The sequence below is a fragment of the Neodiprion fabricii genome, chromosome 1 (genome assembly GCF_021155785.1).
Source record: "Neodiprion fabricii isolate iyNeoFabr1 chromosome 1, iyNeoFabr1.1, whole genome shotgun sequence".
In the NCBI taxonomy this organism is placed as follows: Eukaryota; Metazoa; Arthropoda; class Insecta; order Hymenoptera; family Diprionidae; genus Neodiprion; species Neodiprion fabricii.
The window spans coordinates 32,354,268-32,365,936 of record NC_060239.1 but is presented as its reverse complement, the minus strand read 5'-3'; the positions used below and the strand labels follow the sequence as shown (position 1 = coordinate 32,365,936).

Genomic DNA, 11,669 nt, shown 5'->3' with positions numbered 1-11,669 from the left:
TATAAGCATATTACTTTATTGCACTTGAAAAAATACAACTCACGGATTAGGTTTAATTCGTTACAGTTGTATCAGTGTTTTAGTATTTGTACAACTACACAGATATATATCCTAGTGCCTAAATCGAAATTCAGTAACTTGATTTAAGTTCAAGGATTTTTCTATCTGCATAACTCGTACCTCAGGCGCGATGTTTTGCTGCCCATTCTCAGTTACAGTACATACTAGTAATAAATTTGGTTACATATGTGCAAAGTCAGTCTTGTTATGAACTATAGGAATGATAATCATGCAATTTATAAATAGTATAAATATTTCAATATTTTTAGTGAATTATAGAGGATGTTTCATGATAAATATTATTCTTGAAACATCGGGCATACTCTTTGAAACTTGGTAGTTCGAGAACAACGTAAACGGAAATTGAAGCAGCTTGTTCGTTCTCTTTCGTGATTCAACAATTTCAGTTTGAAGCTCTAAACCTATTTTATAATAATGTTATGTCGCAGTCAAGCACATATTGCTCGAATGACAGAGAAAGTAGCTATTTTATCTGTTTTATACATGAATAATCTCTGAATAATCAATGGCTAGCAATATTTATATTTTGAAATTTATGATTAAAACTTGAAACTGCCATCTGGATATTCAATCATAACGATGTGACTCGTATTCGCATGGAATAATAATTTATTTTACCTATAAGTACAGAAAAATTATTATTATGATTACGATAAATCTAGCTGGTTTATGAAATCATTTCAACAATAAAGTGTGAGTATATGGGTGATTAATATGTAAACTATATAATTAAACGATTAAAATCAACAAAAAAATTAATCGAAAATAACACGACTAATTTGCATAAATAAGTGTTACACAACAGTCACCCTTCACGCGCTAAATAAATTATTTAAAAAAAATGTTCACATAAAATATGATGAACTTAGCGACATACATTTTTAACAAAAACCAAAAATGGTGACATTTCAACAAACTAGTGATACCGTTCGACTTACATGACGCGCGGTGCATAAATGATTGTCTCAATCGCTCAATAATGTTATTGCAAGGGGGAAAACTCAATATCAATAAAATCCACACACGGAGGTGTGAGTTAGAATTTGCGTTATCATAAATTGGAATATCGTTTTCCAATCAAATAAACGCCAACTGAAAACCAACAGTAATACACATGATGTTATGTGATCGGTGCATTCTTTCCTTAATTTTTAAGGAAATATCTAATTTACGACGTATTATTTACTCGAACAACAGAATTTGCTCAACACATTTCCACATGATTTCAGAATAACGACTGACAGTAAGTAGTTAAGTATAAAAATACAAATCGGAACTTTTAAATTACTATATTACGTGCGAAAAGATATAAAAATTTCTAATCGCACATGCCTCGAATTGGATGTGGTCCATATCCTCAATTGCCCATCTGGCATAATGATTATTATAGCAAAATGTCAAATGTTTTAAGGCCGACTAGCAAAATTTAGATACACAAACAACCGTTACGTATAAGTAACACGTGTAGTGAATGGTTATCTCGTTTTATCACAAGCGATTGACGCAGGCTTGGAAATTAGTATTTTTTACTCTCTTGACCCGTGATAAAAATTATTTGAGAAAAACTGTGGGGAGGCACGCCCGATTGTGTGTTGAAGAGAATGGATTTATTATTACATATATTCCATGCGTGATCGGTATACCTTCTAGTTTACCATGCATACTCTATGTATGTGTGTAGCTTCGGCACCAAGAGGGTGACAAGGCCAGGTGAGAAACCGTTGGAGATATCCAGCAGGTTTCTCAGGAAGAGAAGATGGTTTGTATTTTCAAGTTCAAAACTCTGACCGCTTGCTCAGAGAACAAGCCTCTTGACTCCACATTCACAACAGAATTTCGCTGGTTCGGGAAATCTAGATCCGCACTCGTGGCAAAACTTAGACATCTTCAATTTTCCCGGTGTAACTTCAGCATCCCCGTGCTTTAGCAATGGTTCCTGCTCGATTCTGGATCCTACATCGTTCGTGCTGCGTCCATGGTTGGAACATTTGCGATTTAGACTACAAGGACAAAGTTTATGGTGATTTAGGCATGCGCAATCTTCTCATAACAACTCCTATTGTTACAACGTATAAGAATATAGCTTTGAAAAAAATGTCTAAATTATCACGAGCGGTGACAAAAAACATCTATAATAATAAAATGTCATGATAAACCCGGTGCAAATATTTGAAGGCATTATATTCCAAGTTGCAAAAGTGTCTGAGATCGAAATACACGATCGTGTAGCGTAAAGAAAAAAATAACCTGCTGTAGGCAGAGTCGGCACTCAGCTTGCTGTGGTTCTGGCGTTTGTAGCTATCCGGCGATGATAATTCCTCGTCGCTGATCATCCCGTTGCGCAGCCTGCTATCCGGAACCTGGCTGGACATTGAGGTAGAGACGGAATCACTCTTTAGGAAGGATTTCAGGGACGGAAAGGAAGAGCCGTCGTCTTCGAAGGAGCTCAAGAGTTCGTCGAACACCGAATTTGATCTTTTTATGTCTGCCTCCGAGGACAGCATTGAACTAAGGCTCAAATTACTCCCGGACAAAGCCCCGAAGCCATTGTTATTCGACGCGTTCGAAACACCCGAGTAATCATTCGTATGTGATATCGATTTCTTAAGTGAACTCTTGCGCTCCGGTGCTCTAGGTGCCGATGTAGCCCTTGTAGAGCGAACTGAATGCGACCTGTTCATGGCAGGCCGAACAACTTTCGGCGAAACCTTTTCAAGAATTTTACGTGACCTTTCTATCGAGCTAACAAACGTCTTGCCACGACAAGAGTTCGCGTTAACATCTTCGTCTAACGCGACCTTTGACTTGTCGATAACCACGCGTCTGGTACAGTCCTCTGTCAGTTTGTCGAAGTCGTTTGCGTCCCGCGTTTGCATCTGCAAATTGTTTATAAAAAAATCCTGAGTCGTGGAATTCGTCTCGGTCGAGTCGCTAGAGAAGTCAGATATAAAATCGTCAAATTCTGACGGTGGCGCGATAACGGAAGCGCGTTTATTAGCCCGCGGTGAAGAGGGATATTTGACAAAAGCTGAGGAATGCGAAAGCGGGAATTGCGTGACTTTTGTATCACTGGGTGGAGAGCGATTGCCCTCCAGCGGCAGACCCTCCGTCAGGAACTGATCATTAGTATCCGCGAACAACTCGTTGATTTGCCTTTCAGCAGTCACGAATGGGTCGTAGTCCTGGTTGGCTCCGCTGAAAACAGCCATCGCCTTATACTCCGATCGCTACTGTGATGGTGAGACATGGTCACTACTGACCAATCGGTGCAGCGAGTCATCAATTAAGAATTGAGGACCACAATGCTTACGTATCCAAATATATAGCCTACATCGCATGCACGTGTATAGCTGAAATTTTTGCATGCATTAATATTCTAGTTAGAAGTTTAATCAATGTCTAATCAGTACGAGTTTTCACTAACGTGTCAATGAGTTTTGTGCACTGCGCAGCTAAAGTTTTCTAACTAGTTACTGGATGTACGTGCCATTGAAACCACATAGACTTACATTCTACGTCTAAGCATGAGATTAAAGTTTGGTGGACTTCTTGAATAACTACGGCGGACGACTCGAAACGACAGTTCACTCCTACGAATATTAAGGAGGGTTAGTATGTGACGTTTGACGGTTAGTCCTACCTTGGACGTTTGATGGAGAGAGGACTTCCAGGTTGGATAGGTGGAAGGAATTGGCTTTTGGGATTTTTCTTGATAAATCGAAACTTTTCTTTCGGAGGGTAGAGATTTATAAGTCTGTGTTGGGACACTCTAGATGCTTTTTCCCAATACGTTGAGTCCGATGATTTTTTCTTCTTTTCCACGCTCTTTGAAGCTACGACATCTTCTGCCTGGTTGATCTCCGGTAAAAACTTCGGCAATCTTTCCGTGTTAATGGCACTCCTGATCGGCTGTATTCTGCAAATTTCTCTGTCATAGCAGCCTGAAGAAGAAATCAACTGAATGCTCCTCGATGCTATATCCATCATTGACACCAGACTGTCAGTACTCCCTCTTAAGATATTCATGTTCCTACGAATCCGTCGTTGCGTATCAAAAGCCTCTTGGCAACTTGATTTTGAAATTACTCTCTCCGGAGACCGCGGAGTCTTAACCTGAATCACATTCGAATCCGAAGCAACTTTCGTAATCTTTTGAAAGCCTTGATCATCCTTATCGCCCATCACAATTTGTTCCTTACCAAAATCAACTTCGTTTGAGTAACTTCCGCCGACAGTATTTTCGCTGTCATAATCAAAGTTGTTGTTTATATATTTGTCATATATTTTCCGCACATCGACGTCTACCGAGACGTCATCTTCGAGCGTTGTCTCCAAGAAATTTCTTGAATCGGTAAGCGTTGCATTCAGACTGTAACCATCCCCAGATTCATGACCAATCACTAGATCACCTTTTCCAACATCCGTCTCATGCAAATCTTGTTGCATTGGGTCCGTTTTACGTCGCTTCTCTATTGGCTTATCCTCGAGGGACTCGTCCGACGCGGGGTTGTAATTCTGGGACGTACCATGAACTGATCTTTTCTCTATTACGTAAGTCCCGCATCTTCGTCTATCACCACACTCTGGCTTTAGAGACCCGCTCAAAGGATTCACGCCACTGTATTGATGCGATGACGAAGACACTGTGTCAATAGATCGTGTTGATGATAGTTGGGGCGTCGTGACCCTGGAAATTTCGTCGTCGATAGCGCTTGGATCAGGAGCTGACCCGTCGTGAAAACCATCCAACGATTTAAAGGAGCGATTTTCTTTTTTCTGAAGATCCAAATGCTTTAACTGTTTTTTCGTTGCTTCTAGTTTTTGACCAGGTCTACCTAATCTAGCCGTACAGTGATCGCTAAACCAATCCTTTCTCGAATTTTCACCCTCTTGTTCCTGAATAACGGTTCCAACCTCTTCCACTGAAGCTTGTAGACGATTCTTTGATGGTTTTGACGAACATTTTCTATAGTTGCAATTTTTACTTGGAGGACTCGCCATCAAGTTCAAAAAACTTCTTGGAGATGGAAATGGAGAAGCCTTTAATTCGAACGACGAATCGAATTCTGAATCCACTTGCGTTGGATTACGAGGTGCACTTTTATTACCTCTTTGGCAGACCTCGATTTCTTGTGACTGCGACTCACTGCAATCCGTCAAAGCCCGCTGCTTCCGATGTTTTAAAGGAGACTTTGTTTTAATAGAGCTTCTCGGAATCGGACTAACGACGTGAGCATAAGTTTGCTTTGCATCAATTTGCGGGTTCGATGGTAATTCATAAATCTTATTAAAATTAGTATAACTCAAAGGCTGTTCTGTGACCAGAACTGTTTGATCGAGAGGTTTTAAACGGGGAGTGAGTTTTACAACGGCATTTTTCTTTTTCTTTTTTCTACGACTCACCCTGGTTGATTTAACTTTCGGCGAATCGTTCTGAACAGTTATCTTGCAAAATGTCTCCGGTGAAGGCTGCACGGGTGTTTCAATTGGCGTAATAATCACCGTTGTTTCCTGAAGTGCAGGATCATTCGCTGTAGAATGGATTAATTCTAGTTCTAATGCCATTGACGCCTCCTGCTGCAGCGTGGTATCAGCTAGCCATGCAATTCCTGGCTCTGTTGACAATACAACATCTTCTTGAGCACTAACGTCTTTCCCAGCTTCTAGATTCTGTACTGTATCAGGCATATCATCAGCATGATCAACATCAAGATTATCTAGAACAGGTGTGCTAGTAAAGTTGACGTGTCCATTGAAGTTCATGGGACTTGCAAAGCAGTCCAAGTTACCATGGTCTTCATAGAAGTTGATTGTGGACTCTGAGACAGTCATCATTCTATCTTTTACGTAAAATTCCACTCGGGGGCTATTTTTTATTGGTTTCCATTTCCTCGGCGGGATTAATAAGCATAGTGAATCGGGGTCTGAATCACGTGACTCCTTAATCAAATAAGTCTTATCAAGTTCTTCTATATTCTTAACCCAGGACAGTTTTGAGGTATCAGCGGTATTCGCGACTTCGGATGGCCGAATGCATTCCATGACTTTTGGGGACACTATCGACGAACTTTGGCGATGGCGTTCAGCAGCTTTCTCAAACTCATCATCTTCACCACATTTTTCACTACAAACGATCTCTGATACCCCAACCCTACACTTCTCACTATCCTGCTCTTCAACACTAGTATTTTTCATTTTTGAAGTATCCGTATTGCCTGTCATTATCTGTGAATCTGTTTTCTCCTCGCTGATCCGTTTCCAACTGGTCATGCTATGTTCTCTATGAATGTTGCAAGGTTGGACTGACATGCCGATAACGTCCTGATTTACATCGATGTCATTTACTTTTGGGTTATTGTAACCTCTTACCGAAAGCAAATTAATTTTTAATTTCACAGGCTCGCTGCTAGTGGACTCGTGTATCTTACAAAGACGCGGTGACAGACTGGATCTGATTTCTGACCGACGCGCTGACTTTGGGGGTGGCGACGTATTCTTAATGGTGGTTTTGACAGATTTTGGGGAGGCGTTAGGCAATAGGGGACGTCGAGGATTTGAGGAAGAGGTTCGAGTAGACATGGGTCCGGACTCGTATTCTTCGGCCGGCCTGAGGAGGAGGAAACAGGGTCAAGGTCATCAGGAGAAGGCAGTTAGCTCCTACATGCTTTAGTAAGATACTTTAAATATTACCAAAGGAGTTGAAGTCGTGTGAAAAAATCAATTTGGTCGTGAAGAAAAATAAAAAACAATTTTCTACTCCTAACAATTGCAAAATCAGTTGATAAGTTACCAGTCTTCGAGTTAAATATTTTCTCGGTTTTAATACCTCAGCCCTTTCCCTTCTCCTCATGCACCCTTCTACTTCAAGTACTACTAATGTTATATTATTCACTTGAATCTAGTTCGTCCTACCACAGTTCTAATACTCCCTCTCACCTGTTAGTCCGATCCACCAAGCGTGATTTCATGGGCCCAGGTATATTCGGTATTTCTTTGGTATGCCCCAAACGTCTGCTGCAAAAGGAACTCATTAAAATGGTCATGTCAAACAACAAGGAACGATACAGACTACACGAGGGCCGGCTGTAAATAAGTTGCAAAGCCAGTGGTCTAGCTACTGACAGTTGAGTCTGTGGGAGATCTTTAGGCTAGGTATGCGACAAATGGAACGAAGGATGTAGTTGAGGAACGGATTAAGAATACTCACGCGGCTGCTGGCTTCGATTTCACAAGACTGTCGCTAGCTTTAGCGCAGCTGGGTACAGATGCGCTTTCCTTAGGCTTTGATCCCGGTGGTGACATTTTGCTTGCCGTAGATATGTTCACTGTCGAACCAGGGGAATACTTCTCTCGGTTGGTCAACCGGCGGTTTCTCAGTGTCGGTGCTCGGTAGTTTATCCGAGCTTCTAGACGCTCCTTCGCAATGTTTGTCGCTGGGCTTACCGGAAGACGAGTTGCACGTTCTTTGCACCAAGCCACGTGCCGATCGTAGGCTTTGATGCCGAATTGCCGATTGCACGTGGGACATGTACCCTTCTCGTTGGCACGAGTTGGAGCCGTCGTAGGGGCGACAGCGGCCACCTGCCGCGGTGCCGATACGTCATCCTTTGCAAACAAATTTATCCCTTTAAAGTTCTGTAAAGGCTAACGGCATTTACACAATTTGATACACCCGGTGTTGTTACGTTTCATCGCGTGGGTAGGTCTTAAGTGGGCGTAAAAGGCTGATTAATATGATTCTCTACTATACATAAACACGAAACCTTGCGTGGGTGAATCGATCACAAAATCGCGATCGAGGCCAGCGCAGGACTGCGCACATACGGAAGGATAATGAATAAGTGAAGGTTATCAGGTGATAAGCAGGTTGTGCAATATCTTGCTCATCTATGCAGTAATAAGTATATGGGGATTGCATCGAAAGGGTCTTCGTGTCGAGGTCGAAGACATAAATGACTCATAACACGACGGTACTCGTTACTGGGACCATTTTTTTTTCTCTATTATGCATACATAGGTATACAGATACAAATATTGCAGTGGGTAGATTAAAAAGACGCACAATATAGTCTTTCTCGAAGTTTGTCAACGTGGGTGGAACGAGTTTGAGATTTTGGTGCGAGAAGGCGTCAATTACTGTAATTCGCAAAAACATAGTAATAATATATTACAGCCGAGCCCACGACGATGTTCCTGCGAATGATAGAATCATAAAATTCGGAAAGTTCGTGCCTCTACATTTGGTCAGAATCTATTATAAACCCGGAAACATACGTATGAAATCTTAAAAAACGTTACCTGATCTAGAAATATACTATAGTGATTAAGATGTCCAACGATTTCGAAAGAAGCGAATGAGATCACGGTGGGGAAATTCAACTCACGCGATAATCTCGTGAAAATAAACCAAACACACCAATATCGCTTCGGTTTTAAATAACGAATCCCTTTGAACTGCTTCGTGTCTCGATTGTAACTTTATAGGAGACTTTCTATTCCGGAAATCAAAATATATTTTCAGCGACTAGAGAAACCCACCATATAATACTACTAAGAATAACTTACAGATATATTCATAATGTAATATAAGTTGAGCTTACGGCTTCGCCACGGGCAGCTCGTATGGCACGCAGAAATTCATCGTGCGTCTGTTTCCAGGTGGTCTTGGGCTTGGAAGATTTGTCCTCGTGGATGGGCCGCCGCTTTCCCTGCTTAGGTAGAAACTCGGCTAGATCGGTGCCCTGGATACGCTGTTTGGCAGAGTCGAAGGGTTTTCTTTTTTTGGCGGCTGCTCGCTCGCAGATCTTTGTGTGCTTTTCCAATGATTGCGGCTTGAACGTCCGCGAGCAGATTGAGCATGGTAGAAGGACCGGCGGCGCATCTGTGGCCATTTACCAATTTTTATTTTTTCCTCCTTTATTATACTTTCTTACGTCTTTGTTTATCACACAGATGCGTCTTACGCTAAAGTTATCACTGTTTTAATGCATAGGGTTTTAGTACTGCACACGGCTACACTGATTACACGTGGAACAAATCAGGCCAAACTGTGTACACAGAAGCTACAAGCCACTAAAGTTCCGGAAGTTGGGTGTTTCCTCGCTCTCGCGAAACACTGTTCAAAGTTAATTAGAATTGCTAAAATTTTCGCCTTCTTTACCGATCAATAAATGTTCATTTGCCTCAGAAGCGTGTCCGCTCGACTGCCAAGTATTTAGGGTTAGTACATAAAACTGTTGAGTATTTTTTTCATTCTACCTCACCGCAAGTGAAACTGTTAACCGCAATTTTATCATTGGCTTAGATCTAGGCTGGGAAAAAGTTTCCAACCCCTCTATACCCGCAAAGTACCGGAAGTTGGGCTTTTCTGGCTTAATAAACTCTTGCGATAATATTTAAAGTATTCACCGATCAATAAACGGTGTTAATGCGGTGATGTTTTAGCTTGACTTATGTACAAGACACACTTAGCATGACCAAGGATGACGAATTTGACGGCTGTACAATCACTGCACCATAAATGGGGTCCGAGAGAATACTGAAATGCAAGTTGAGTGTGACTAATGTAAGGTAGATTATCTCTCGCAATGGGCATGACAGCAGACTTGACACTTGAACAAAAATAACTGACGAGATTTTGCTAAATAAATCTCTCGAGTGGACTGTGAGGGTGAAATTTGTTCTGATTTTGGAAAAAATAACACATGTTTGTAAACTTTTTCATCGCGTAACTGCGAGAAATAACACCGGCGGAATTGTACACCCAAAATTTTCTAGTATACAGCTTATTGACTTTACCCAAACGATACAGCTAGAAGCAAGTATAAGGCAGTAGTTAACGTTATTAGCCACAGCTAATTATTTACATGCATAACAGCACAGTAATAGGCTTAGGCATATCTGTACAAGCAACTCCTTGAAGCAGATTTTTAGAGAATCTTATTTGATTAATCATTAAACGTAGGAAATGTAGTACAAATACTTTTGAATTTGTGTAATATTAATTAGGGGCATGAATCTTATTTAGAGTAGCTCAATTATGTTCTGAATAACTAATTATGTTCTGCTGAATTCGCTTGTTATAACATGTCTTCAGAGAAACGAAATTAAAACCACATCGATTCCGAATTTGCCATGTAAGAATTGGTTACGAAGTTGGCTGAATCTCTTAAAGCTTTCTCGCGTGCATACACGTGTCTGCCTATAAACTCCCGACTGGGAATTTGTGAAGAAATTAGAGGGTGGCACGTATGAATCATCATCGACTAAACATCCAAGATACATGAAATAACACCGCGACTTTTGCAGACAGCGTTATAACCGATTAGAGTACTTATCACGAACGAACGAGGTCAAAAATTGCGATAGTAATGACATAAGAAACTCACTCATAACGTGCAATTAAAAAAATCTGGGCAAAAAAGTAGTGGATCAACTATTATCCTAACTGTTTACGACATCGTAAGACCCGGTTAATTATAAATTGAGAAATAAAAATACACCAGCGTACAAAAACCTCGAGACAGACAGTATAAAACGGTAACGGACACTTGTTGAGACGGTGTATTTTTCTACAATAGTTTAGGATCGGTTTATGGATATCGCGCACGGCACGTTCGCTACTAGAAACTGTCGAGAGTCGGCTGACACCTGCAGCAATTTTCAGAGTGCGCGGCGCGAGTTTACGGCTCGATTCATCGGACGCGTTCTCGCCCCCGCATCCGTATCGCCTACACGGGAGCAACTTTCCATTAAAGGAATATGCGCGGACATCCTTAGGAGAATATTCTTGACGAACATCGTGGACGTTGCCGATTTTTCCCCTAATTATTCCAATCTCCAATGCCTTATGTCTTTATTTTGGTGTATGCCGTACCTTCTTCCCGTGATAATTTCGCGGGTAAAGAATCAACCTGCAAACGACGGATCTCAGAACCGGGCCTCTGACCTCTCGGCCTTATACCCTCCTCCCGCAACGATTCCGATAACGAGTCCACCGTGGCAGCGGACTGTTTGGACACGCAACAGAGCATGGAGTATAATGATGCGATAATAACTTGTACAAAACTAATATATACTGTACTGTGGACCGCGTTTTAGAAAGAGGCGCGACTCACTCTTGAGATCTGAAGAGACTGTGCAGCGCGGATAGGTGTAAGGTATAAAGCGAAGTGTGCCCACTCCTACACTCCTCTTCCCTGTTGTGTACGGTTTAACTTCGGCGTAAAGAGTCGAGGCTCTAGCGTTAATTCATAAAGAAGGTTATTTTCGTCAACGGGAAGAGAGCCGGAGGCGAGTTTTTATTTCGTATACGCGAGGAGTCGGGAGCGCATTCGAGCCGGTGCAGGAACATCTGCATATATAATTAGAAAATGCTACCGGCATCTAGAACGTACATGTGGAATAGGAGACGCGGTAGACGGTGCGCCGGTTTTTTTCTCACGGAAATATACATCGGCACTTTCGAATTTATTTCGAACGCGATCACCTGACGACAAAATTTAGCTAACACACAATTGACTATTTGACAGCTAAAAACTCACCCTCAGCGTCTGCCATGTTAGTTGTTACGGAAAATAAATGTTTCC

General features: G+C 41.5%; 1 protein-coding gene across 1 annotated transcript; it reads right to left on the bottom strand.

Annotated features, from left to right (window-relative positions):
• LOC124187892 lies at positions 1-11,353 on the bottom strand. Its single transcript, XM_046580076.1, has 8 exons — positions 10,958-11,353; positions 8,682-8,962; positions 7,289-7,686; positions 7,018-7,095; positions 3,722-6,688; positions 3,591-3,671; positions 2,329-3,276; positions 1-2,081 (listed from the first exon to the last, which is right to left on the bottom strand). Exons 1-8 carry the CDS (start codon positions 11,112-11,114, stop codon positions 1,877-1,879), a joined length of 5,115 nt encoding a protein of 1,704 aa, XP_046436032.1. The 5' UTR covers positions 11,115-11,353; the 3' UTR covers positions 1-1,876.
• Positions 11,354-11,669: the final 316 nt, after the last annotated feature.

Coding starts and splice junctions, on each gene's coding strand:
- LOC124187892 (XM_046580076.1), bottom strand. CDS start 11,114: ATGCTCTGTTGCGTGTCCAAACAGTCCGCTGCCACGGTGGACTCGTTA. Junction 7,687..8,681: donor GAGCTGCCCGTGGCGAAGCC/GTAAGCTCAACT, acceptor TTGTTTGCAAAG/GATGACGTATCGGCACCGCG. Junction 7,096..7,288: donor AAATCGAAGCCAGCAGCCGC/GTGAGTATTCTT, acceptor TTCCTTTTGCAG/CAGACGTTTGGGGCATACCA.